Source organism: Pungitius pungitius, chromosome 5 (assembly GCF_949316345.1).
Source record: "Pungitius pungitius chromosome 5, fPunPun2.1, whole genome shotgun sequence".
NCBI classification, from domain to species: Eukaryota; Metazoa; Chordata; class Actinopteri; order Perciformes; family Gasterosteidae; genus Pungitius; species Pungitius pungitius.
In genome coordinates, this window is record NC_084904.1 from 21,236,944 (window position 1) to 21,264,157 (window position 27,214).

A 27,214-nucleotide genomic window follows, 5' to 3' on the forward strand; every position below is an offset into this window, starting at 1 on the left:
GCAGCGAGGAAGTGCGCCCTCGCAAGCTGCTAATTAAACCCATCTATGCCCGCTTCCCTCCCTCCGCCTCCACACAAAGAACCCTCTAATCACTTCTCCAACTCGATTTGGAGGCAAGTAATTGACGCCGACGTGAGGTTTGTGATGCGTGAAGAAGAAGGATCACCTCCTGTTTAGAACCTATCAATCTGGGCTGAGAGGACCAGGTGACGAGTTATTCTTCTGGATGTTTCTGAAAACGGCCTCGCTGATTGGGCGGGGATTTTGACAGCGACGATGGTCTGCGGCAGCGGCGTCTGCGGCAGCGGCGTCTGCGGCAGCGGCGTCTGCGGCAGCGGCGTCTGCGGCAGCGGCGTCTGCGGCAGCGGCGTCTGCGGCAGCGGCGGCAGCAGCGGCGGCAGCAGCGGCAGCGACGACGGCAGTGTTGGGCCGCCGGCGTGAGGTTTCGGGCTCAGCCGCCCTGCTGTTGTGCATCCTGCGCTCTGCTGGACTGGAGACATTTCCACGCAGACGCCACCCTGTCGCCGTGTCGTAAGAACACGCTGCTCAAATCCCTCAACGTTCCCTTCCACTCGGCCCGCCGTCCTCTGTGGCCTCCGGGCGGCTCCTGTGATGAACGGCGGCTCTCGTCAACGCGGGGCGCCGGCAGCGTGATTGGATTCGATTTGAACTCCTCAGAGGGAAGGCCGAACAGAGGGAGCGAGCGACGGGATGCAGCCGGTTCACACAAGGCAAGCGAAAAGCTTCAGGCTGTGATTCAGGGGCTGGATCAAAGTAATTCATTTTCCATCAAGGGTTCATCCTCCAGTCGGTGTTACAGTTTTTCATTTCCATAAATCTAGAGAGGAACATCTATTTTCTCCTCTTGGTGTTTTTAAAGTCGGACTTCAGTGAAAAGCTCACGGACAACGTTGGGGATAAAGTCGTAACTGCGGTTTCCTATTTGCAACATATGTAGCTTTTTTTTTGCATTTTTGTTTACTTTTATTTGCTGTTATAAATTAAATCCTCATGTTTTTGCCATCATTTTGTAGAAAAGAAACATCACTCTTGTGTGCATCTCGTAGCATCTTAATTATGCTTCAGCCCAGTTTTCTCCGAAAAGTGACGAGCGGCCGGCCATGTTGGACCTGAGCGGTGAGGTCATAGGTCACAGCTTTTGTGAGCTATGACGTTTCGAGGCAAAACCGATGACCTCGCCGTGGTTACCGTCCGGCCTCGCTCCCGCTGGCCGCCCAGGCGCGCGTGTATTATTTCTAACGCCCCCGGCGGCCCCCTGCGTGACCTCTCGCTCGGTGTTTTTGAGCTCTCAGGTAAACACTTCCCGGGGTGAGGGGGGGGCGGGGGGGTGGTGGGTGGCGTCCCCCGGGCCCATCGGCTCGTTTGCGCCGCGTGGAAGTGATTTCGGTGCCGAGCTGAGGCCGCGTTAATTTGATTGATGCGCGGTTTGCGGAGGGTTTGGTTGTAATTACTCTTTGTGCTCACCGTGATAAGGAAATTAATCAGGCCATTATGTTGCTTCCATTTAATCATCGGGACACAATAATTGAATAAACCAACCTCGCTTGTCGTAAAAGTCACTCGCGGCGTTCTCACCCGCTGGAAGGGTAAAGGCCTCGCTGATTGGCTGGCGGCGAGGCGAGGCGAGGATGTTGAGTTCCTTTTCATATTCATACTATGTAGTTATTCTGATTGAAATAATCAAGGCCAGTTGTTCTCCACGTGTAATCAAAAAGCCACATTATCATCATCAATGCACAGGATGCACAATCAAGTGATCCACGTATTCAACGAATGACGTTTAGTTCATCGACGGAGGTGCAAGAAGTATTCACATCACTTAAGAACCACAGTGGGAAATATTATGGGCAAAATCCTGGCATTTTTAAATCCTGCCTCATTTCACTCTCGCAGCTTTCTGAGATGAAGGTCGTTTTAACTGGAAATATAACAGAGGCGAGTTTATCCATATTCATTTTTACCTTGAATTAAAGATACTAAGAGACACGCCAGGGTAAAGGTGTGTTGTTTTTATGAGGTTTATGACTTAAAACTCAAAATTTCACATCACTTTGGACTATTACTATCCATATAAATAATGCCCACAAAGCATTTAGACAAAATCCTTTACAGTTGAGTGGTATAAATATTGTGTGATTTATAGCCTTCATCTGAACCTTTGATTCTTCTGGAAATGTTTGCCCAGTAAAATCATATTTTGCACAAAAGCTATGACAAACAATTCACTTTTTATTTTATCAGAAGGGACGTGAAGTTGTTTGAATAAATTGCCGCAGCCTCGTGTGAACAACGCCACACACGTTTGAAGTGGATTCATGGAACCTTTCTCACATATTTGTGAAATATTGCATAATTTAACATCCTTTGGTCTTGAACCTTTCACTGGTGGAACTGTTAACAACGTATACACCACAGAAATGTGACAAAAGGGCCTTTTGTGTAATATATTACATAATAATGCAGTAGAAATGAAGTAGCGGCATTTTAAAATGGCTCTTTGGATCGAGGTGTGGAGCTCTTCAACACTGATTCATCCTGAATTCTTTTATTGATAAATCATGAACCTCTAAATTAAAAAAAAGAGAGTTCCAGACGTTACATAATCACAGCCGTCGAAGCTCAATGCCGGAGTTGAATGTTACATTTGGATTAAACTGGCGAAGACAGAAAATTGCCCGCAGCCACTGATACCTCCGAACGGGGGGGGGGGCTGAACCGCCGTTAAACCTTTGATGTTCACTCCTATCGTCACCGCCTTCCCCCATCGTGCATTGTGAGGAGGCGAGGACGATTTTTGGGGCCGGTCTCAGCCGCCCAGAAAGGATTTGCATCCATCCCATCGCAATTATTCCCAGCTGGAGAAATGACACAGAAGAAAATCCCTCATTTATCTGCGTGCGTTTTGGATGTGAAAATCCCCCCCCCCCCCCCCCCGCTGGGGAGGTGATTTTCTCCCCCCCCCCCCCCCCCGTTACGTAAACAGACCTGTTCCCCTAAACGGGCTCGTTGCTCAGATATCTCAGTCATGGAGGTTTTGATCGGGAGCGCTTGATTTGTCTTCGGCCCGAGCGGTTTGCCTCTGAAGAGTCGCTTAACGTTCAATCGATAACGCCGTCGACGGGTCTGAACAGATGCTGAGGAGGCCTTGGTGAGAGGAAGTGCCCCGCCCCGCTCTTGTGTGGATTTAAATTGCTCCTCCTTTTGGGGGGGGGGGGGGGGGTTGATGACGTTATTCTTGAACCCGGATGAACACTCGGGTTTAAATCAAAGTGAAAGTGCGGTGGGACCGCCCTGTTTGGGCTCTAATCGTGGCACTGGATCATCTCTTTCCCTTTTTTTAAATCACCTCAACCATCATCCCTCGTAAAAACAACGACAATCGATTGTTCCCGGTGGCTCCGGCGGGGATAATGAAACGTTAGCCTCATTAGCCTCCCGGGAACCGCGAGTGAGGCGCGGGAACTCTTTAAATCATGCGTGGGACGGGGCGAGGAGAGGAGCGGACTACAGAAGCCCAGCCGTCCCCCTGAGAGGATGAAGGCCACGCAAAGCCCTTCTTTCGGGCCTCCATCACCCGAGCCCCTCCAATGACAATTTGCACAATTTGCCACTTGTCCACATTGAATAATGAGGAGGTTTGGGTCGTTGGACTGAGGGAGCCTCTCCAGCGTCAGGAGCTTGAACTCAATCACACATTTCATTTGAATTTTTTTTGACAAATCTTAACTGAGAAAATCTCAAAAGAAGATGTAAAATGTCCTTCAGCTCCACACGTCTTCTCGGCACTTCTTAAAGAGCCGTACCGGCCATCGATTGCCTGATGTTGTTTTTTTTTCCAGTGGTTGCTTTTTGGGGTTTTCTGTATTGATCCCTCCGCGTATACAAACCCTAACTTGTTTTCCTCGGTTTGTTATTCACCAGCTCAGTTCTCAGCGGGCATGTGGGGATGGCATGGCAGCCCAAACAACACCCACCTATATATATATATATATATATATATATATATATATATATTTATCCTTAAACCCTCTGAGGGAGACATTGACACTTTGGTTGACCGGCACAGAGACTCGGTCAGGTGTAAACAGGTTGGTCCCTTGTTTAAGTCACGTTCTGAGGTTGTTGTTGTCATTCGGCAGCTTCACAGTGATGTTTGTTAAGGGCTGTTTTTACCTCGGCGTTTTGGGAACCTGCGCAATCACAATATTTTATTTGGGACGGGGGGGAGGGTCAAAGTGCATTGTACACCGCAGTCAACAAAGGAACGTACTCCTGAATCACCCGTTGCGGCGATCACCAAATCGGCAGCATGCACGTTTTTCCAAACCCACGCGTTTCTGTGCGCCAGAATGCATCCGACGCAATAGGTCGCGCAGCCGGAAGAAGGGGACGCGAACCCCAGATGGCAAAAAAATAAATTTGGGCCTCTTTGCGTTCAGCACCTTCTCATCTCTCCTCGGGGAGTCTCATGCGAACACAAAAGGAGCGGACAGGAAGGCGGTGATTATTGTTGCCCTCTGTGCGGAATGGGAGGCGTGACCGGACTGCAGCATGCGATCAGGGCACCAAACCAGCCTCTGCTGCATTGACGAAAAGCATGCAACGCGGAGTCAGGATGTTTGACCAGCGGTCTCAGACGAATCAACGACTGGCCCCCTTTCATACAAGCTGTACCAATCACAATAATCCATGAAAACAATACAGGTGAACAGAGGTGGGTTAACTGGAGCCTCTGTCCGTTTTGCATTATTAGCTCCCTTCCAGTCGAAGCTGAGAGCAAGATAGGAAGCGACTGCTCCTCCCTGGGGGGGGTGGGGGAGGGGGGGGGTCGACGGCCTAATCTCCGCCTCCGATTATCTCCTCATTACAATCAGACTGGAGCCACTCGAAGGAGAGGAAAGTTTGTGATTACGCTTGAACCTCCCACGACCAAAACAGGGGAGGATGAGCGGGGCTGCCTCCGTTTGTTCGGGGCTTTGTTTTTCTGCCAAATTTGACTACAAATCAACATCTTGGGGGGATGTCAAAGGTGATTTGATGTGTCTGTTTATTTCTGCCCAATAAATAAGAAAACACGGAAATAATCAAAGGTGAATATAACAGTTTTTTTTTGTAAATTACCACAATAGATCAAAATAACAGATTCAATTTACTCAGTTCATATTCAAGGAGAACTTCCACTTTTCTGATTATCCCCCCCCCCCCCCTCCCCCCCTTTCTTGTCTGCATCTGCTCAGCACAAGATAGAAAACACTATTTCCCCAAATGTCAGCGCAACCGAAGCATGTAAATAACTACATTTCCATTGACACCTCGATTTGAATGGTTAATGGCTGACCTCCGCTTCTCCCCGGGGAAGAGAAGGCTGAGAAATGGAGGGAAGTAAATATCCGACATCCAGCAGACCGGATGCAACGCCGCTAACGGGGCATGTGCTAAATCCCCCTCGCCGCTGCGTGCGGGAGCGTCGACAAGCTTTTAAAAAAATCACCGGAGCTAAAACCTAACGTCATCTTTTTGTTGTTGTTGTTGTTGTTGTTGCTTCTCTCACAGCTCGGAGACAACAGCGCGCCAGCCGGCGAAGGCCGACGAGGGGACGGCGGCGGGCGGCGCCCTGGACGCCGGGGACCGGAACGGCTGCGTCAAAGCGAAAGGCCGCAAGCGCCGCCGCGACCGCAGGTGAGCCGGCGCCAACGCTGTCGGCCTGTTGATGGGGTTCAGACTTCTTTCTTTTTTTTCTTCTCGTTTGGCGTGTGATGCTTTTTGCAGATCTTTGGTGCGGATGAGAAGAAGAAAAAAAAAACGTTTTAACTGTACACCAAACACTCCTTCAAAACAGAGCTTATCTCTAGAGCTCTTTATTCTGGGAAGGGGGGGGGGTAAACAGTCTTATCGGGCCGAACGGATCGTTTCACCAGCACTTTAAATCAAAAGCAGCTAAATGATGAAAAACAGCTAAATGATGGATGTAAATGAGCAAAACAAGCTAATTGAGCTTGGTAAGATCTTGGTTCTTTTTTATTGAAGTGAAATTGTTGCCGAAAAGAAGGTCTTCACAACAGTAAGTGTTCAACCATGACCATGACCGGCAGGTCGTCATACGGAGAAGCTCCTCATGCTCCCCTGTGAAGGATGGTGGATCTTGGAGGTTTAGGGGCCTGTTTTTACATGGTACCATGGGCTCCATTAAGTAGCAGCAGATATGAAATGATAACCTAGCAGCTTCTGCCAGCCAGCTTGAGACCAAGGAGAGATTCTGCGTGGAGGAAAGGGTCTCAGAACCTCATCAGAGAGCACAGAGCTTTTATCTGGAGACGTTTCTCTGCATCTCGTCTAGCGATACGTCCTAGTGGGCCCTGTAGACCCCATCTCTGCTGGGGGGCAAGAGCCCGGAATCCATTATAAAATATTCAACAGTCACTTATTCACGATCAAATAGTGAAAAATGCCAGTAAAAATTTGTATTGACATAGAAAAGTTGCTCTTTTCATGATTTATTAATGTGGTCAAAATCATGTGAAAGGATGTTCCTTCCAAAGGAATTCCATCAAAAATATTCTCTATAACATTTGCAATATAAAACACGATAACGGAATTAAAGCAGCGTTATAATAAGGTAGAAATGTAGATATATATTTACAGAAACATTTGCTGCGCAGCGCTTTTAATTACACAAAGAATATTGTGCTTGTGTTAATTCATCTCCACTCGGTGGAAAGGTGTCTAATGAGGCGGAGTCCTCTCTAAAAGCCCCTCGTCTCAGACACCAAGTCTCTCCTCTGTTGAGGAGGACTTTTGTTCTTCGGATCGTTATCTCGCTAATTGGTCGACAGCGGCCCAGTTTTCCAGAGCAAAGCGCGTTAATTACAACACGACACCAGAAGCCACCGACCCCGACCAGCTACTTTCCACCCTCAGTTTCAGAAAGCGAGTGTTGAATTTCACCAGGAGGCGAGAGACTCCACGTGAGGGGAAGTCTGAAAATATAATTCACATATAATATAATTCACATCATATAATCATATATTAGAAAAGCACATTATATCAGCTTCTTCTGTGATGTGTTCCTTATAAAAGGACTTATAGAGAACGTGTACTTCTGATACATTGATGCGTCCAAACCCCAAAAGAGAGACGTCAGGGTGAATCCATTCTCAGCATCAATCCTTCTAGATGCTCCTCAGTCCTCAAATCGTGGCTCGTAGTTGAAGAGAAGAAGTCTGGATAACTTTGAATATACGTATTTTGAGCATTTAAATAACAATGGTGAAATACTAAAAAAGGTTCTATTGCGTTCTGCTAAAACAACCAAGAAATCAAGAAGGGAATTAACCTTCCACGGGCATTTTTCTGAGGTTCTTGGAGCAGAGTGAAAGCTCTCAGTGTGTTGGGAAGACAGAAAAGAACAAAGGACCTCAGGGTCAGCAGCCAAAAAACCAAAGAGGATTATTTTACCCCAAACATCCACATGTTAGGGGGGGGGGGGGGAGGGGGGGTGAGCAACACTGATATCACATAATAAAAGTTATATAACAATGTATGTTGATGAAGTTAAGTAAGCATAGCCTTAGTTTATTTTTTTATCAGGGATTATTTTCAAGGATTTCTGCATTCATTTTTCTAAACCATGGAGGAAACTAAACTATTTCTTCTGTACTATTTCTTCATTTGAGTGAAAGTTAACGGAGATTCACAGTGGAGCCAGAAATACAAAGCTATAATCTCCATGGTTAGACGATACCAGAGGCCATAAACATCTTAAATGTGGAGATACTGGGATCCATCAGCAGCATCTCTTGCTGACGTGTCCCCTCTGCTCCGTCTCCGCCCACAGCCCCTCCTTCGATGAGGAGCTCTCCCCCCGGCCCAAGGGGAAGAAGAAGAAGAAGAAGAAGAAGCGCAGGAAGAGGAAGAGGAAAAGGTCAGTAGCCTGAGGGCCAGATGACTCTTCGTCCTCCTCCTCTCTACAGCTCACTCGCTCACTTGTCACCTCCAGGTCTCCCTCCTACAGCCTGTCGCCACTGCGGAAGAGGAAGAAGAAGAAGAAGAAGACGAGCTCCAGGAAAAGCAAGCGGCACAGGTAAAGCGCTCCCGGGTTACCACGGCGACGTGGCTACGGGCCCCCCCTCCCCCCCGCGACTAAACCGCGCTCTCCGTTTTCTGTTGCAGGCATACCTCCAAGAAGACCAAACACAGGTACGCGTGCAGCACCGTCAGCGCGCCTGGGACCTTCAGGAGGATTCACACGTTGGACCTAAAGACCTAAAGATCTAACTCCTCGTTCCTTTTCTTTCATCCCGGCAGCTCGTCCAGCTCCAAGCGCAAGAGGAAGGATGAGCGCAAGCACAAGAAAAGGTCGGTGGAATTAATGTGTAACCCTAACCCCCTCCCTGAGGAAGGAAGGAGGGGGGTGGGGGGGGGGGGCAACAAAGAAACCTGAAGGCTTTTATCGTTCTGTGAAAAAAAAAAGAGAGAGAGGGGAGGGGAGGAGAAAACCAATTTCTGACCTGTCTGATGAATTCGTCCATGTAGTAACAACAGTAACAAGGAGCATTCCACTTCATTTCATCTTGTTAGCATCTTCTTCTTCTTCTTCTTCTCCTTCTTCTTCTTCTAATGGCTCATCTCATCCTATACATCATATCAAAAAGACAACTGCCCGCTTCCTGTCCACGGCTCCTCGGGCTCCTTAACCACTCGTGTCCTCTCTCCCTCGTCTCCTCCTTCCAGTTCGCGGACTCACTCTCGGCGGAGGCGACGCTATCGGAGGTCAGAGTCGGACGGTTCGTCGTACCGATCTCCCTCCGAGGACAGGTACAACAACCCCCCCCTCCCCCCCTCACTACACCCCCTCGGGTTGATCTAATCAGCGATGAGCGATAAAGGCAGAGGTGACTTCCCGATCTCAGGCGCCTTATCGCGGCTTCACAGGAAGCGGCGCTCCGCCCGATCGATGCACGCCGCCAGAAGGGCGCGGGGGGGATGTTGTTTTTCATGGGTTGAGCTGAACACGGGGGCGACAGATTTAACTGGTCAGATGATCACCGATGTTGCGTTTGGAGGGAGAATCGCATCATTAACAGCTACTTCAACTTGGTGCAGCTGAACAACAACAACAACAAAAAGAAGGCTTTTCATGTCACGAAAAACACTGAATCCATCATTTGTCCAACAGGAACCACGTGCACGGATCTGCGGGGCGTCAGGCCTTCGGAGCGCTGGCAGAATGCGGCGGAGGGCTCGACCACGCGGACCCGCAGCGGGGACCTGAAGCCAAATCAGTGTGTAAAACGGCGCCAAAATATCGCTCCGTCCTCTCGACCGCTGGCGTAAGTACACTTCGGGACTCCTGGCGTTGTCGGTTCAGCTCCATTCAGCTGTTTTTTTTTTTTCATTCAAAATACTTTTTTGTTGATCCCCCTAAATATTTACAAAACTATTCCCGGCCTGACTCAGCTCATTTTATGCCTTGTTTATTCTAATTTTTCCTGTTTTATTATCAATATTTTATCTTCATTATTTCAACAAACCGGGGTCAAGATAAGACGCTTCATTTGTGAACCTCACACTTACTCTCATCTGAATGTAGGTCTGTAGATGAACTGCTGCACAATGCGATGGTAGGTTGTAGGTTCCTCACCTGTCAGTCACTCTGATATTTTTATAAGCTTTTATGTTGAGGCAGCAAAATGTGAGGTTTTCATCTGCACCATCGAGCGTGTGACCCCGCAGGTGTGACAGTGTCCTGACGGATGTGACCCGCAGACGAAATGAAACCAAAAAACATCCTTACACCGTAAATTGACGGCTTAAAGCCGTTTATCGTCTCCTTTTCTTTCTTTTTAAAAGTGACATTCTCCCAGAGAGCCTCGTAAATACGTCCTTAAACTCATTGTCTCACGCTTATTGGAGCGTGCAATTTTAATTTCCCCCCCCCAGCAATACTTCAATTATGCTAATAGCACAGTTCTTAATCACACGCCACAGGTTTTTTAATTAAAAATCAATAAATTAATTCACATATTGACCCATGTCTGGCTTTCGATATCCCAAAGTGTTTCAGGAGGACCTTTACAGTTACAATTATTCCGTGGTGTTTGCATTTATTTATTGGTTTTTCTTTGGTGATGCAGAATTATCTGTGCCTGATATTTTCCCTCCTCCCCCCCCCACTCCCCCCCCCCCCCAAAAAAAGCAATCCATAAAGGGAAAGGTAGGTATGACCAGAGAGAAGAAAACAAAAACTCTTCAAAAATATAAACAATTACCATGAATGTGGTTGATGTCTTGTTTATTCAACGGGAGGAATCTGTGAATTCATTTTGTGTAACGAGGCAACAAAAGAAAAGTCGACCTCAAGGGAAACATCGTGAAAAGAATTTAAATAGTCTTCTCCGTCAGTGGAATCTTTTCACTTCGGGGGGTTTTGACGCGAGCGGTAGAAGGCGAAAGCAGAGAGACGGCGCTTCCCTCGGGGGGGCGGGGGGCAGACGGGGGGACGAGCTCACAGCGTCACGGGATTAGTGGACCGTCGGTGTCTTTTTCCCCCTCTGCAGCCGTCCCACTCCCGTCCGGCGCACACTTTTGAAGGGTACCTGGTACTTTTTTCCTTTTTTTTTTTAGGGCCCCAGAAAGGCTCAAACAATGCACCATTGAGGAAAGAAAAAAGGAACATGCCAATATAAATCGAACTGGCTCTGGGTTTGGAGGAGAGGGTTATTGTCTTTTTTCTTGCAATTTACGACTCTAATGATGCACTTATGTTGCCCGCTCTTCCCCTTTTTCTTACACCTTACCTACTTAAGGAGGAAATCTTGATTGGTAAGTCGATGCTATCCGCAGATTCAGGGCTTATGCTTGTAGGTCGGTGCAGGCGAATGATTTACTTCTTACAGGAGAAAGAGCACAATCATCTGTCCCCATTCTGAGGGCTTTCTTAGCTTAGACTGATGGGATCTCCCTTTGTCTGCGATCCTTTTCATTTCTACATAATACCCATTTTGTGATGTTTGTTCGATGTTCTTTAAACGAGGCTTTTCAACGGGGCTATTGTTTACTCTTCTTCTCTCCACGCGAGTTAGAGCCGGTAGATCTCTCCACGCATAGTTTCTTCTCTCTTCTCTGCTCTTTTTGTTCTTCCTTTCATATAATTGTTTTAGTTTCAGACTGACTCTATCTCAATTTGTTTCTTCTTTGCTTTCTTTGGCTTCAGTTGGGTTCAGAATTTCTTTTTTTTTTTTTGTTGGGGGGGGGGGGGTTGTTAAAATCGCATGCTATTCAAATTTGCATGATGTCTTTATCTTTCAAAAGTTTTCGATCCCCGTGAAAGAAAGAAAGAAAAAAAAAAGTCGATGTGTTTTCGAGGGAATACGTGCGTGTTGTTGTGTTAGAGAATGCTCAGTGCACCGCAGCAGACAGCAGGCCTCCTTCAACCCACACACACACACACACACACACAGTTTGGTTTTAAGCTGCAGCCCGTCTTGTCTGTTTGCAGATTCCCTCGTCGGAGCCTGGAGGAGAGGTTTCGCCCGGCCGCGCCCGCGCGGTCCCGCGCGACTGCGACTCGGGGAACGACACGTCCTCGCCGCCGTCCAGCAAGGCGGGCGCCTGCCAGTCGAGCGCCGGTGACGCCAAGAGGGGCCGCTGCAGGCGCCCGTCCGCTGACGGAGACGACGCCTCGGACTCGGGGAACTCTGTGACCAGCTACGCTTCCCTGTGCAAACCCTACGTGGAGGACGGCCTGTCCGCAACCCCTCTCAGCGGGAACGGCAGGAGGTGACGTCCTGTTTTTTTGATCCCCCCCCCCCCCCTGAACGAATACGGCGCCGTATCTTCCCCGTCTTCCACACTCGGGTTTTCTTTTCTTCTTGAAATGTTCACCTTGCGTGTTTTTTTCCTTTCGCAGAGGCCAGATAACCTTGGGGTGTCCGGCGGAGGTCGTGAGATCCCCAAAGGGTTCCAGGTGTTCCCAAAGGAGGAGGAGGAGGAGGACGCCGTCCGGGAGGCGACCGAGAAGGCGGTCGTCCAGCAGCAGGAGCAGGAGCAGATCCTCAGGGAGCTCCAGATACCGCGGCCGCTATTCTCGAAGCCTGTCGCTGTCCTCCTGCAGGTGGGTTCAACCGCTGCCATGTTCATATCGCTGAAGTCCAAAAATACCCAAGTCATACTGAGAACTTCTTCACTTTTTGGATTTGGCATGTGGGCGACATCGCAGTCTGTATTTATTGACGCTAGACTGAGACGGTGAACATCACACGTCAGCATTTGGTCACGTGCCTTTCGCACGTGTTTTTTGTGTTGCATTAAAAAAAAAAAACCTGTGTGCTGCCACTGAATAGATATCCATCTGCAGTCGAGATCAAAGACAAATGACTCCCTCGGAAGGAAAACAAAATGCGATCATGACACACTTGCAAAAGGAAGTCGCTGTTCATATTTTATTCAGCAGAAATGTCAGTAATTTGGATAGAAATATGAGTAACACTTTGTGATGTTGTATCCACTGCTGCTCTGCTCGATTACGAGGGATAATTAAATTCTTTTATTTCTTTCTTTCTTTTTTTCTTTCTTTCTTTTTTTCTTCTCGCCGCCAGCTCGTACTCGCGCTCGGCGAGTTACTCAGGCAGCGTGGCCAGCTCCAGCTCCAGGGGAAGCTTCTCCAGACGCAGCGCTGACAGGTGAACTTTAACGGAAGGTTCCAGAGTGTTTAGGGGGGGGGGGGGAACAAATCTCCACGCGTTTTTTTTTTTTCTCACCGTTTTAAAGTGCTGTTCATTTGGTCCGTTTCCCAGACTGCGAGACGGAAAGAGAACGCGCGGCTCCAGAGCGACAGATGTGAAGCGCGCACATAAGGTTGGTGGGAAGAGACCAGGACGGAAATCCTACTCGCCCATGAAGAAGCGGAGGAGGGACTCGCCGAGCCACCTGGAAGCACGCCGGATCACAAGGTGCCACTTTTTTCCCCAGCCGGGTTTGCTCATATCGCCACAACGTACAGCAAATATGTACCCGTTGGACGAGTTCCCAAACCTCGAAAACCCCTCTGGTGGTACCTGTGTACCGTGAAGTGGCATTGAGCCAGTCCAATGAGATAACCGTCAGCTCCGAAGCAGCCTCAGGTGCTGAAGGAACAGATGGTGCAACACAAGGCGATCTGAGATGTATTTTTTTTTTTTTTTAAAACAAGCACACTGTGATGTTCAGATCCCTTGCTAGCATTTCAAACTGCTGCATGCACAAAAGAGTTATCGCTCCAATGATCTACGTTGTTTTTAAGGCTACACTGATCAATGTTTGTTTAGTGCTTCATGGGTCGGGTTTGGTTTTCAACGTACCCCTCGTTGCTCTCCGCAGCGCCAGGAAGCGGCCCGTCCCTTACTTCCGACCGAGCCCTTCCTCCAGCAGCCGGTCCACCAGCGTGTCGTCCTGGAGCAGCCTCTTCACCCGCAGCCCGAGCCCGCTCACCAGCATCAGCCGCAGCCGCAGCCGCAGCCGGACCCACAGTTACTCCTCCTACAGGAGCTACAGCCGCAGCTCGTCCTGGAACTCTATCTTTGGGACCCGCAGTCGCAGCCGGAGTCGCGCTTCATTGCACAAACGCTACAAAAGCAGGCGTTAGGGTCGCCGAAGGGTCACCGAAGGGTCGGAAGCTCACGGCCCTTTTTTTTCTCCCAGCGGTGGATGTTGGACTCTGGGCCGTCTCCGTGCGCCGCATGGACGGGAATTCTCCCCCAAGGAGGTCCGACCGCGTTTTTGGTTGAGGCGGTCTTCCTGTCTACGCCCAAAAAGACCACTGGAGACCGAATGTCTCGCTGCTTCTGTGTCTTGTTCCTGTACTGCATCCTCGTGCATCAGCACAAATGGCCTGAGACTGTTCATTGTTTGAGATACGCATACATCGCTGCTGCTTACTATGACCATTCACTTATTCTCTTAAATTAATACTGTATGTATTTATTTGAATATTGAAAGTTCTTTGAAACAGTGAATCATGAGGTACAAAGAAGAGTCAACGTTATGAAGTGTGTACACCTCGACCTTCACAAAGCATGGCAGGTCAGCGTGTTTTGGACTTTGTTTCGACTAAGAATGGAGGAAGCATTTAAGCCATTTGAGCATTTACAAATGGCCAGGGAGCGATGTCAGGAATCAAGAAAAGGGTGTTTTGCTTGGATCTCTGCGCCTGACGAGGTGGAGAACAAACGCGCCGGGTGTCAAATGCTCAAATGTCAAGTTAATTTATCTTCAAGTGGAAAACGATTGAAATGTCAATCGGATGTAATACAGCGGAGAGCGATCGAGACGTTCCGGGTGTCAGAGGAGGTGCTTTGTTCGACAACTCATGGCGAGTGAAAACATGAATCTGTTTTGTGGAACAAAAAGGTCACTTTGGAGGTGATTTTAAATGTGCAGTACACCGTCCATATGTATATGTATTTGATATTTATTGATTTGTCAGTGGTGGTCAATCTTTCTATGCAACACTGTTGATGTATCATTACTATGACTGTAATTTGTGTCTGGTCTGTTCATCTTGGGTTTTGCCACATCTCCCGGGGCGAAAAAACCTCAAAGTGCTGGCAGGGGTTCAAAAGCAAAGAGATCTGACCTTTTTGATTCCTGGTGCCTTGCGAAGCGAGTTAGACGGCCCGATTGATACCGCTCTCGTATATATATGACAGTTAAATAGGACGCTACAGACAGCAGCTAAGTGACCTGAGCACAAAGGCTGGAAGCAAGTTGGCTCGGCTCTGTTAAAATGTTAATCTGCCAGAACCTCCCGAAGCTCACTAATTAGAAAATGTGTTTAATCCGTAAAAAATATTGAAGGAACTTGATAACTGGTTATGAAATTGTCCCTATTTAAATACTGATTCTTCCATGTGACCTTTTTTAGTTAAATCATTTGTCTATTCCCTCGCTATTATCATTGTTAATGCTTCTCGCAGCAACCCGGCCCAACGGGGTCAGTCATATCAGTGGGTTTGGAGTCTGGTGTTGGTGAAACACACAAAAAGACGCACAAAAGGAAAGTTGGTTTCATTTCTCGGCTGAGACCTTTTTTTTCGACGCAGTGAACTATTGGGGTTGCAAAATGTATTTCCCCCCCCCGAGTTGAAGATGGATGCTAAGCTAACCCGCTGCTAATCACAAACTTCAGATTAACCGCAAAAACACGCGGGAGCGCCATCAATCTCCTCTCGGCGCATTTCTCGAAAAATGTTAATTTCGACGGCGGCCTCGCATCCACATTTTAAACCTGCGATGGAGGGTTTGAAACCGCCACATTCTGAATAATTACGAGTTATATTTCTCAATCACGTCAAATCCATCTTCTCCGCGCAACTGCTCCGGGGCGACAGGCTGCTCGGGTTCCCTCGGATTATTGCCCTTGACGTCGACCAAATCAGACGAATGAGGGAAAGATGCCGGCGGGGGGGGGGGGGGGGGTTTGTGCAGTCAGTCGGGTGGAGAAACTTTTTCCTTGACGTGCTCCTAAATCCACGGTGTGTGTCCTCCCCCCCCCCCCCCCCCCTGCTCTCAGCCTTCTCACAATGTAAAGTTCTTGTGTAAAGTCCCTTTGGAAATAGTCATTACTGTGGTGTAAACAGGCCTCTGCGTTGTATAGATTGTACAAAAAGGGGCGATCATGACGCTGTGCGGATTGTGACTTTGGGCCTCGTCGGGTGTTAGAAATGGACTCTACATGTCTTTGTGCTCAAGCTCCCTCTTACCATGTTATCATAGAAAAATAAGAACGCCACGTAGTGGCCCAGTGTCTGAGTGTTAAATCATGCTGTACGAAGGACTATATTGTTTGTCACTTTTTTTTTTTTAAATCTTGTGTCCGTTGGAACTCCACATCGTAGAATGTGTAGAATAAGCTCTATGAAACCATGTGCTGAATTAAAAAAAAAAAAGTAAAAACGTACTTCTTGAAGTTTTATCCGTCCTGTGACATCAGCGTGTCCGACCCGAAGATCTGCGTTGCTCTGCTAATAAAAAGCCAGTGAGTCACCGGTGGGCGGGACTTCCAGCTCAGTGTGAGTGACAAGTGGACGCTAACGTCATTTGGAGGGGGGGGGGGGAGTTGGGGGGCTCCGGTCAGCTGTTGCGCTGCAAAAAATATCCACATCAACAAGTCACTTTTCCTCAATTTATCTCATAAATCGGCTTGTTTTCCGCCAATAAACAGCGGACACAGCGATTGTTTGGAGTGAGAAGAAAGTTGTGATGTTCCCTTTGCTCTGCGTTTTAAGGATTTAAAGACTTAAAGATTTTAAAGATATTTTTTGCAGTGCGCGTGCTCTCCAGATCCTCCCAGCACGTTCCGGACGCGTCGTCTTGTGAAATCCCCTCCCGTATAAAAGCCGCGGCCTGGAGGCGGTTCCGTTAATCGGGACGATTACAGTGCGCGCTTCTGACGGGGTGTGCGTGTGCGCGGATAAAGTCGGATAAAGGCCGCGTTGTTGTGCGCAACATCCGAGACGGATAAAGTTTGACCGCGCGTCCGCTCTTTTTTTGCGTCGGTGTGGAGAAAAGTTGTGGTCGCGCGCCGCGGGGATCGGTCCGAACAGCAGAAACTCGACCTGGTCATCGCGCTCCTCCGGACATGGCCGAGGGAGACTTCTACGCCATGGGGAACCGCCAGAGGTTTCCCCGGGATCCGTTTGGAGAATCGCCGTTCCGGGATCAGCTCGGGTCCCGCTTCATGGAGGACGACTTCGGGATGCCGGCCTTCCCCGACGAGCTGGCGATGGACTGGCCTGGCTGGGCCCGCCCCGGTCGGCTCGGCACGCGTCTCGGCACGTCGCCGTTCAGCGGCGGCGGCGGCGGCACCAGCGGCGGCGGCGGCGGCTTGCGCGCGGGTTTCCCCTCGCGGCAGTCCGCGGGAGGCCCCGCGGTGTACACCAGCAGGTACGGCGAGCCCTCCTCCCGGGGCTCCCCGACCAGCACCGTCGGCGCCACCGCCACCGGGGGGGAGCCCTGGAAAGTTTGCGTGAACGTCCACAGCTTCAAGCCGGAGGAGTTAACCATCAGGACGAGGGACGGATTTGTAGATGTGTCAGGTGAGAGGCCCAAACTCAGCCGAGGCAGGATGAGGAACTTTTATTAAAGTCCCTTGAGGATCAGTGGCTCACTTTTGCTATCAAAGACTGTTTCGGTTTCCCACTGTGACATCCATTTATAGGCTCAGTTTTATTTATAGGCACAGTTAAAAACAACAAACTAGTCAGCAAAAACACGATAACCTATTGCTTATAAAACCCATTAAATAGAATATAAACTTAACAGATTGGGCTAATAGTATAATTTGTGATGTAACTGTCATCCTCAGTGTTGCAATTGGAAAATATTACGTAATATTTTCTTAAAGGCCTACTATGCATTTTCTTAAGATTTAGTATCTGAATATTTCTGTTTGAACTAACTGGTAATGATAAATTCTCAGGCAGAAGTGCATCTCTTTAGATTAGATCTTTTTGCTTTAGATGCTTCTTTCTTTTCACTGGCCTGGCACATTTAGACAAAATATCTGAAACCGCCATCAAGCGAGGCATAAAACATGCACACGGCTGCATGTGCACAGATAGAACAAAGCGGAGTAGCAGACCGGTGAAAACGCGGCCTTCTGCATCAACGGGTCTTCAGCCGAAACAGACCTTTCGGGGGGGGGGCGGTACTTTCATGATGGCGGGGCGGGTCCTCGAGCTCGGGCACCTGTTTCAGATTCCTGGAGAATCACTCCCTCGGTCACCCGCGGGCCCCATTTAGATTTGAGGCAAGGCCCGTGACAACAGAGTCTGTTTATAACACCGGACGCCGGGGGGGGTGGGGGGGGGGAATGTTCCAGTTTTTTGTCCTTCTTCCCAGCAGTCTTTTTGGTCTCCAACTGGTGTCGGGTTTGTGCTCAGTCACTGGTTACGGGAGTTAGTTACAGAAATGACTTCCTCGTGTCAGAGCCTCAGAGAGACGGATGGATTCCAGGGATACCCGGGGGCAGAGGACAGAAGGTCCGCCCCCCCCCCCCCCCCCCCCCCCTCCCCCGGCTCTGAGTTTTTAATAAACACATTGTTGGTATGCCAGTTGGGTCATTCAATCAGCGCCATGTTGGGCCTGTAAGTGACTTGACCCCCCCCCCCCCCCCCCCCCCTTCCCCAATCTAAAAGTGTGACAGAGCAGGTAATTCGAGCACGCTGGAGGAACAAATGTTTAACACCGGTTTCTCCAGATAAACTTGATGATGCGGCGAGGTCACCGATTCAAATGTTAATGAACCGTACACAATCCTGTTTTTCAAAAGGAATAACTAATACAGGCTAAGTTTTAATGTGACATCATCAGGGAGAGACCAACCGGCAGCCAGCTAGCCACCGGCTAGCCGCCGGCTATCCAACAGCTAGCCACCGTTACTATGTTATAATATCTGCAACAATAAACTGCTAATAACCAAGTTGAATCAACGCTGCAATGCTCATTTATTAATGAAGGTTGTCACAAAGTGGGACATCGGGTACCGCGGCCATTACGCAGGGCATCTGGAATCTGGCATCTCTGTCGCAAGACGCTTAAAAATAAGCAGAGCCGGCGCCCGTCCAAACCTCCATCCGTCATGCACTGGGACCAGCTTCCAGTACCAGTGGGCTTCAAATAATAATGTCATGACTTCACCGGTGATCTTACCCCCCCCCCCCCCCCCCACGCCCCTCTCTCGTCGCTGTCCGGGTGTAAGGTGGCGAACAAGGGAGTTCACAGCGGGCCGTGATGCCTAGCCCAGTTGCCACAGCCCCGTACCCAGCCAGCAGGAGGTGTTCCATCATTTTACTTCAACCCGCCCAGTGGCCCCCGAAGCACAAAAACAACACAACCGGCTGAGCGATGTGCCGAATGAGATGTGCTTTGATCCCTGTGTCGTCCCCAGATGTTTTCAATGGCACCCATTATGAACCACATTGATATATATATATATTATATCACTCGCTTATTTGTGTTTGTTTGTCTTTTAAACAGGGAAACACGAAGAGAAGCAGGAAGAAGGGGGAATAGTCACAAAGAATTTCACAAAGAAGATCCAGTGAGTATGACTTCAGTGATGAACGATGCAAACCTTCTTCTGGTGGAACATATTTACGACCAGTTATGTAAGAGGTCATTTGTGTTCAATTCTGCAACCCCCATAACAGCAGTGTAATGGGAAATAAGTCCGTCGTGAGAAGTCTGAACTCTGGGCGCCTTCTCTGGATGTCGACACGTACAAAAAGGACAAAATGGGCAGATAAGCAAGAGAAAAGTTAATCAGAAGCTAACCTGAACTCTAACCAACAAAATGACCTTTTGTGTATCATTTACTCACCTTGTGTTACGTTGACCCATCTCTCCACAGAGAAAACACTTATGTGGAGGATTTACAATGCATTTACCTTAAAATAAAGGTTCCCCTTAAGGTCACATTTGGGAGAGTCATTTATATGAAAATGGTCCTTTTGTAGGTAAAGTATTCCTTTACATAGAAGAGTCTAAAATATTTGGAAATACACAGAATTAACCACATGGATTGTTCATTTATCTCCTCACATCTGGTTAGGGAGGGGGTCAATATCCAGGTCACAGTATTAGTTTGTATGGCTGAGGATTTACATTTATGACTTTCTTTATTACTGAGCATGTATCAGGTGTTGACGCAAAGGGGCGGATTGAAGGGACCAAATAAGTTGTTCCTAAAGTCAGCTCCAGAGGGGGGGGGGGGAGAAAAGTCGCAGCACGCGGGATGCTCTAAATGTTTTCCGATGTTTTGGCAGCTGCACAAAATCGACGTGCGAGATGAAATGCGACTTGCTGGAGGTAAATGAACTCCAGCTGGAGACGCTGCGCTAATGGGCCGGCGCAGCCATTCCTGAAATGAACATTATAATACGCAGTAATATCATTACATTACTCCATATGAGATCTGTGTGAGCCATTTTTCCCCTGAAGTACTTCCCGCAACTTGTTTATTTCAGACCCATTTGAATTGTTGTTTTTCAGAAGTGTCACGTCTTCGATCCCGGTTTGGTCGACTTGTTTGTCAGGTTTATCTTTCACTTCTGTGCACGTTGGCAGGTGCTCTGGGCCGTTTGGCTCTATCTAAATTGGATGTTTTATATAATCTGGCTCCTAAGACTCTGTATTCCGACCAAAAGACTATTTTTTGTTATCACCCTCTCGTCCCCCCCCCCCCCCTTGTGCCTCTGGCTGTTCCAGGAGATGTTGGCCCTCGTTTAGATTGTTCTTCTCCTGCTGGATGTCGTTGTTCAAGCTGAATGGGACATTTGTCCCCCTCAAAGACACCTGACTCGAGGGAGCTTCGGCCCCTCCTGGCTCATTCCTCAGTGGAGTGGGAAAGCCCTCGGGAAGGGGGTCCTCTCTAATTAAACGGAGTGTGAAGCCAGAGTCTCTGTCTGCCGGGTTCTGAACAGGGCGGTCTGATGTTTATCTGAACTCCAAGAGACACTTGGCTGCTCCCAGAGAGAGAGAGAGAGAGAGAGAGAGAGACCCACAATGCCCCTATTTGGCCACGCTGTCTGAACCGAGAGCAGAGCTCGGGCGTCTGAAGCGCTGCAAGAGAGCCTTCGGGTTCCAAGTGAGGCGTGAAGTTGATACCAGCGTCTTCCTGAACCGGCAGGTGGTGCGAGAAAATTATCCCGCTCCTCTGTGGCAAATGTCAACAAACATTACGCTAAAAGGGTAAAAAAAAAATGAATTGGTGAGCAAAAAAATAAAAAGCTGCTGCTGCCCAGAGGACAGATGAGAGATGAGAGCAGCGCGTTAGCGGCGCACCGACGGTAATTTACAGGTGTCGAACTTCTGCAGGCAGATGCTCTGGTTAATTGGACCCCGGTTTATTTTGTGGTTCACACCTGGAGCCAGTGTGTGCTTCTCTCCTGCAGAGCCGCAGGATTCTTAATTAAAACGCGGGGGTGTGAGATTCTCTGAATATAGAACGAGCGCCAAAGGACCAGTTGAGCAGCGAAACCCCCTTAAAACAAATGCACCACTCGAGCCCACGGTCACCTGACTGCAGGCGGTCCACTGGTATTGTGTCAATGAAAAGAAGCCCACCGCTGTGAACAATTAACACGTGGAAAATGTCCCGGTTACGCATGACCTCCGAGCAGGAACGCACCTCGGGCTTTTTAACCCGTGCAGATTATGCTTCTTCCCCTTGCATCCAAAAATAAATGAAATAAAAAAAACCCCTCTCTTAATCCTAATCGGTTTCGTCTCGCTCCCCTCGTCAGGATCCCGATGGACGTGGACCCCGTGACCGTCTTCGCCTCCTTGTCCCCCGAGGGCGTCCTCATCATCGAAGCCCGCCAGACGCCTCCGTATTACCTCTTCAGCAACGAGGAGTCCCCGCGGGGGGGGGGGGACGCACCGGAGGCGGAGGCCCTCAAGACCCAGGAGGCCCCCGCAGTGTAAAAAAAAAAAAAAAAAACCCCAAAAAAACGAATGATCCTGCACTGCTTCAGTTCATGTTTGATTGGGAAATGTCAATGTGTAGAATGCGATGGCCGAGGCGCGTTTGAGGTCTTTAATGAAGCCGCGCAGGGAAAAATATTTTAAGTGTACGAGCAAATCACATCCAGGGGGTCACGTCTCCTTCAAGTCAGATGAGAACGCAAAAAAACAAATGTCCCAAAGAAGCCAAAACTTAAGATGTTTTTCTGTTGTTTGTATTTCCTTTTATTACAGATTGATAAGAGACCAGCTTCTTGGATAAAACACATGAACTCATATTTCATCATAGTTTTATTGGATTCCTTGAAAGGTTTGCAAATGTTACTTCTCTTTGTGCAGCTTTATATTACACCTACAGTAGCAGTCGAAAGTTTGGAGACGCCTTCTCATTCGATTCAGTGAGAGGTTTTGACCCTACTTTTGACTCGCCAACCATTAAATGACACTGTGTGTGAATCATATTTGTATTCATGTCAACATGCAATCAAGTGGAGTGTTTCTTTTTTTTTTTTTTTTTTCTCGCAGCTTTGGTTTTAAAATATCAACACAAATGTGCCTTTTATTTACTTGAGTGCCTTGACTCCCCGCAGCTCTGCGGTTGTTTGGGTTGACGAACGTCACTCGAAACCGACGAGAAGGAAAAAGCAAAAAGTGTTTCTACTGCTGCATTCTGGGGTGAATCTAGTTCTAAGCGTATTGTAAATATTCTTCAATTACGTGCCAATTCATTCGAAACATCCATCTGGAGTGTTTGCGTTGTTATTCTTCTTTTGTATTCGAGCATTCGGGATGAAGGCTGCACCGTTGCTGGAACTGACGTTTGTCACCTGCATCCTTTTGTTTTCTTTTTTTCTCTTGTGACGTCCTTGTGTTGACTGATGCAATAAAAAGAAAAGAAAAGAAAATAAGAGAAATGTCCGCCCAATCTCCCAGTGTGTCTTTTTTTTTTAAGGGAGGGCCGTGCCGTGGCCCCCGGTACCGAGGGTCCAGGGGCCCTGTGTTGTTGTTGGATAACAGAAGGAATTGAGGAGCGGATTAGCGGAGGGCTTTTAGGTGGCGGGTGAGATTGGCACGGGCCGCGTGCTGCGGTGTGAGTGCAGCGCGGCGGCGGCGGCGCGGCGGCGGCGGCGCTGCCAGCGCTTTTGTACGTGGACACAAAAGAGCCCCCTTTTTTCCCCCTTTGCGTGTTGTGTGATGCAAAATAAATGCAACCCTCCCTGAGTATTGGATGCAAAAGTTTTCCCAAACTGGAGTCGACCGAAAGCCTCGGCGGAGTTGGCCTCTGCGAAGGCGCCGCTATGCGCCGCGTGTGCCAGCTCGCAGAAAAAAAACGGCTGTATTTAACCGACATCGCGTGCCCGATTGGACCTGTGCTGCCATGGCAACGTCATCGCTTGGAAAGCCAACCCCCGCGTGCAAGTGACTGATGCACAGCTGCGAACATATCATTAATTAATAATGAATCACCTTGTTTGTTTGTTTTTCTCCTATCGCACCCCAGGTATGAATGCGGTGCACGTGTGACGTGTGATTCAGGAACGCGTGCATTTAAAGAGGATGTAGAAAGATACCAACACTTTATTGGACATTTCCACATGCTTTATTGGAGCTCCAAACATTACTATGATCTACGCATCTAGGCATCCGATGAACTGTCGCTTCGCATATTGCCGTTTCGTGACGTAGGCGACATTTGTGCCTCTACTCGGTGGCTTCCTGTTTTACGGCGGCGGCGGCCTCCAGCTCGCGGCTCGGGCCCTCGCTCGGGGGGGTCTGACCCGGCTCCGGGCCCTCGGGGCGGGCGGTTTCCTCCGCGGCCTCCCCCGGGCCGCCCGCCGCCGCCCGGACCTCTCCGTCCACGGCTGGCTCCGGAGAATCTCGGGGGCTCGCCGCGCCGCCGCCATCGACCGCCGCTGGAGGGCGGGACTCTGCGGATGTCTCTTTGTGACTCTCCTCCTCCTCTTCCTCCTCCTCATGCTGCTGAGGCCCGACTGTGGCGCCGCCAGGGTCGGCCCGATGGCCGCCAACCTCTTGTTGGGAGTCTTCCCCTCTTCCCTGCTCTGCAGAGGGTAAACTTTGGGCCTCAGGGGTCCTGCAGTTTTCCAGTTCTGTGTCAGGGGCTTCATATTTCTCCAGCTTTTCTCCAGTCACCTCGAGCTCTAGCTGTGTTTTAATAAACATGAGAGAAATATCAGTGAAATGAAATCCTTCCAGGATGGATAGCCCAGTGCCTTAATAGCATTGAGGTGGGGAGGACATTGAATAGGATGCAAACTGGGCTTGTTATTCAGAATGTGTCTTTAAACTGTTCAGTTTACAGGGATAGTTTGGGTAAATGTGCCTGACTCCCTCCAATAAAACGCCAAGTATCAGGACCAATCAAGCGCCTCTAATGCGAATGAGCTTCCCGACTGGGATCACCTTTACGGGAATGATGGTGGGAGAAGGAACGGACGTTTTGGGGACCGGAGCCTCCACAGTCAGGACGCCGTCGACAGAGAGCACCGCCGCGAATTGGGTCACATCGACCTCAGCCGGCAGCCTGAAAAAAACAAAACCAACAACACAAGATCCGGTTTGCGGCGTCTCCAGGAGCGGCCGGTATACTGCCGCTGAGCTCTCTCCGGTACCTGTATTTCCTCGTGAAACACCTGGCGATGAACCCGTGCTCGTCCGGCCTCTCCTCGTGTTTCCCTGGGCGTGGGTTACCGTTGGAGGGGAAGAATGTGAGGACACTCCACGCGGAAATGAATTTCTGCCACGGCGCTGTGATTTCCCCCCCCCCCCCCCAGCCCCATTATCACAGAGGCTCTCTAATTTAGTTTGTTTAGTTTTGAGTTACTGCGAGAGGAGTCCATTTAGATAACACTGTCAGGGATAATAACACTAGATGGACGAGATTATCAACACTACGCCCCGGCGTGTAAAAGTAATTAATGGCGCTGGAGTGAACTTTCAATGCTGTTTAATTAAACACAACCCGCCCCCCCCCCGCCAAACGCCATACCCCCCGTACCTCCGACCTCCAGGAACCCGTCTCTGACGCTGAGGGAGATCTCCGAGGGGAAGAAGTGGGCCACCTCCAGGCTCACCCTCCACTTGCACGGCTCTTTGCCGACCTGCTGGCCGGGGCCGCGCGTCGGCCCGCAGACGTAGGGCACGAACAGCGGGGCGGGTGTGAAGCCCGGCCAGGGGCAGCCGGCCAGGCTCCACCGGAGCCGGTCCACGTCGTCCGTCCACCGGGGCTCCGCCGGCTCCGGGAGGAGAGGCGGCATGCCAACGTCCTGGTTGAAAAGCCTGCTGGACTGCCGCCATTTTCTCGGGGGCCACGGGGGGCCCCCTCCGCCGAGCGGCCCGCGCGGCGTCGGCGGCTCGGCCTCGTCGCGTTCGCCCATGGTTTTTTTTTTTTTTTTTTTCCCCGAGAGAGAGAGAGAGAGAGAGCGGGAAGGAAGTAGCCTTTAGGTGCTGGACCTCCTGTTTTTCGATGATGGAGCGACGAGAGGAAGCTTGAGGCGGCGGGACGGGGGGCCAATCTCTGCGGCGCGTTATATATACTGCTCCTGTCTGTTTTAGCACTTATTAAGCACTCATGCCGATCCCATGAGAGGCGTGTGTGGGCATCCATGGGGTGATGGGTGTGGAGGCGGGAGGAGGGGGGGCGCTACCTCTTGCTGGCCTGAAGAAAGGCTGCACACTAATGAGTTGTATTTTTAGCCTCTGAGGACGCCGTGGCAAATAGCGAGCGTTTTTTGGCTGAAGGCCGGTTTTGTGTTTGAACTGTTGCCTCCGTGGCCTGAAGACTCCTCGTTCCCGTCACACCCCGGTGAACTGCCCCCCCCCCCCCTCTCCCCCCCTGCACCGGGTGACCTCCTCGCTGAGCCGGGTTTCAAAGGACTCACAGTGGCAGCGGTTTATCTGGAGCATAAAAAAAACCTCCACGAGAGGATGACACAAAAGGATCTGTTTTGTGTCATCTGAAAGGTTTCAGTGGCATGTGTGTGTGTGTGTGTGTGTGTGCGTTTGTGTACCGAGTGTTAACAGCTCCTTTCCACTTCCATTTTTCTTTCGGCTCGGCGGTTTCAACAGGGTTATTATTGTTCTCTCCTTTTATCAAGTGTGGCAGACTCGTCGGCGTTTCCCTTTCAGAGCCGTGCGCCCCGACATCCTGGCATTCTGTCCAATGGAGCACAGAACAGACGGAACAGATGTTTCTGACACTTTGTGCAATGCCTCACCAACACATTCTGTCTGTAGGGTGCACTGTGAGAGTTAAATTGAGTTTTAGCTGCCGCTGCCGGAGTCGCCTGAAAGGATTTGCTCCCCTGTTCAAACCCCCCATAGGAAGGCAAAGGTGGAAAAAATACTCGTGGGAGAGATGAAATTTAAGATCGTTGTAGAGTAACGACACATAATTCTCCAATATGTCACCCTTTCATTTAACAATAAATAGATAAACTACCACGTTGTATTTTTAAAACAGATATTGACCCAAAACATGCTTTTTCTCTCATCTTGTCTTTACTCTGGAGAAATGTATGCGTGATAGAAAAACAGTTCCCATCCAAAGGACGCCATTTCACTGATCAGCTCATCGCGTCTGATTGGTCAAGTCGATCCAGCTCAAAACGCACGATTGGCCTCATGGTGATCAGAGTGTAATCTTTATTAACATTTGAATTTTCCAGAATGATCCCCAGAGCTGCATTGACTGAAATACCAGTGAAGAGATGGAGCATGAAAGGATAGACTGATGGACTGTGGGAAAAGGATCATTGATTCAGCAACATTATCTTGATGTACTAATTTGAATTGATCGTATTCAATCTCACACTGGGTGTGACTTTTTTTTTTTTAAAACAAACTAAAAATAATTAAAGAGCTTTGGCAACTCACCTTAGCCAATGTCAATAATGTCAGTGCGACTGGTGGTTTAATAACATCTATAATCTTCAAAGCTGGATGGAGAAAACAAGTTAATGTAACCAAGCAGCGGAATTCTCCCTTCATGTCACCCATTAGTAGTGTTTTTGCAAGTTGTAAGACTGTTGTGTGAGACAATAATAATCATTAAGAATAATATAAAAAAATGAATGTTTGATCTCTATATGAATATTTGAGTATGACAGATGTCAACTAGCTTGACGTATGATCGATTCCGGGTCCATAAGGCAGTGCCACTCGGGGCCCGTCGGGTCACCGCGCATGCGCGTTCGACCGCGGGAGCTAACGGAAAACACGGTAGTGCTAATTAACGTTAGCATCCTTGCTCACTAACGGACACATTTCGTTCCATTCAAAAGCAGCCCTGGCGGACTCCCACCAGTGCAGATCATCCGAGTAAGGTAATGACCAAGAATGTATGGATTGGTTGTGAGGATTCGCTCGCTTCTCACATATGACAGGCTCCATGTTTTTTTTTATTTTTTATATTGACTCGTTTTGCGCTAACGGTTAGTTTCCATCTGGTTATCTCTACTCCTCGTTTCCCCGACTACTAACGGACCCTCTTTCGTTCCGCTGTGGCTGGTGTCCGTTTCAGTTAACCAACATCTAAGTTAGGTGTACACAAACTCAGTTATTTTGTACATTAACGTCATAATTTACCCGTGACAATACAGAACAAAAGGCGTTTAGCATAGCGAGCTAACGTTAGCTCAGGTGGCTAGCTTAGTGGCCAGTTTAATGGCATCCT

General features: G+C 49.1%; 3 protein-coding genes across 3 annotated transcripts; 2 read left to right on the forward strand and 1 right to left on the reverse strand.

Moving 5' to 3' along the window:
* Positions 1-276: 276 nt before the first annotated feature.
* Positions 277-13,665, forward strand: srrm4 (serine/arginine repetitive matrix 4). The gene is made up of 13 exons (XM_062562194.1): positions 277-437; positions 5,527-5,700; positions 7,856-7,942; positions 8,018-8,101; positions 8,191-8,217; positions 8,326-8,376; positions 8,752-8,835; positions 9,197-9,350; positions 11,519-11,799; positions 11,930-12,133; positions 12,618-12,701; positions 12,816-12,971; positions 13,378-13,665. Exons 1-13 carry the CDS (start codon positions 277-279, stop codon positions 13,640-13,642), a joined length of 1,812 nt encoding a protein of 603 aa, XP_062418178.1. The 3' UTR covers positions 13,643-13,665.
* Positions 13,666-16,396: 2,731 nt separating this feature from the next.
* Positions 16,397-22,440, forward strand: hspb8 (heat shock protein b8). The gene is made up of 3 exons (XM_037483320.2): positions 16,397-17,093; positions 19,036-19,099; positions 21,303-22,440. Exons 1-3 carry the CDS (start codon positions 16,637-16,639, stop codon positions 21,481-21,483), a joined length of 702 nt encoding a protein of 233 aa, XP_037339217.2. The 5' UTR covers positions 16,397-16,636; the 3' UTR covers positions 21,484-22,440.
* Positions 22,441-23,223: 783 nt separating this feature from the next.
* On the reverse strand, positions 23,224-25,126 carry si:dkey-1k23.3 (uncharacterized). The gene is made up of 4 exons (XM_037483010.2): positions 24,539-25,126; positions 24,153-24,216; positions 23,944-24,064; positions 23,224-23,685 (listed from the first exon to the last, which is right to left on the reverse strand). The coding sequence occupies exons 1-4, from the start codon at positions 24,915-24,917 to the stop codon at positions 23,224-23,226; spliced, it is 1,026 nt and encodes a 341-aa protein (XP_037338907.2). The 5' UTR covers positions 24,918-25,126.
* Between the last annotated feature and the right edge of the window lie 2,088 nt (positions 25,127-27,214).

Excerpts from the sequence above, each read along its gene's own strand:
- srrm4 (XM_062562194.1), top strand. The coding sequence starts at position 277 with ATGGTCTGCGGCAGCGGCGTCTGCGGCAGCGGCGTCTGCGGCAGCGGC. Across the intron at positions 11,800-11,929 it reads CTCAGCGGGAACGGCAGGAG|AGGCCAGATAACCTTGGGGT; the intron begins GTGACGTCCTGT and ends TTCCTTTCGCAG. Across the intron at positions 12,702-12,815 it reads TCCAGACGCAGCGCTGACAG|ACTGCGAGACGGAAAGAGAA; the intron begins GTGAACTTTAAC and ends TCCGTTTCCCAG.
- hspb8 (XM_037483320.2), top strand. The coding sequence starts at position 16,637 with ATGGCCGAGGGAGACTTCTACGCCATGGGGAACCGCCAGAGGTTTCCC. Across the intron at positions 17,094-19,035 it reads CGGATTTGTAGATGTGTCAG|GGAAACACGAAGAGAAGCAG; the intron begins GTGAGAGGCCCA and ends TCTTTTAAACAG. Across the intron at positions 19,100-21,302 it reads AATTTCACAAAGAAGATCCA|GATCCCGATGGACGTGGACC; the intron begins GTGAGTATGACT and ends TCCCCTCGTCAG.
- si:dkey-1k23.3 (XM_037483010.2), bottom strand. The coding sequence starts at position 24,917 with ATGGGCGAACGCGACGAGGCCGAGCCGCCGACGCCGCGCGGGCCGCTC. Across the intron at positions 24,217-24,538 it reads CGGGTTCCTGGAGGTCGGAG|GGAAACACGAGGAGAGGCCG; the intron begins GTACGGGGGGTA and ends ACCCACGCCCAG. Across the intron at positions 24,065-24,152 it reads TGTTTCACGAGGAAATACAG|GCTGCCGGCTGAGGTCGATG; the intron begins GTACCGGAGAGA and ends TGTTTTTTTCAG.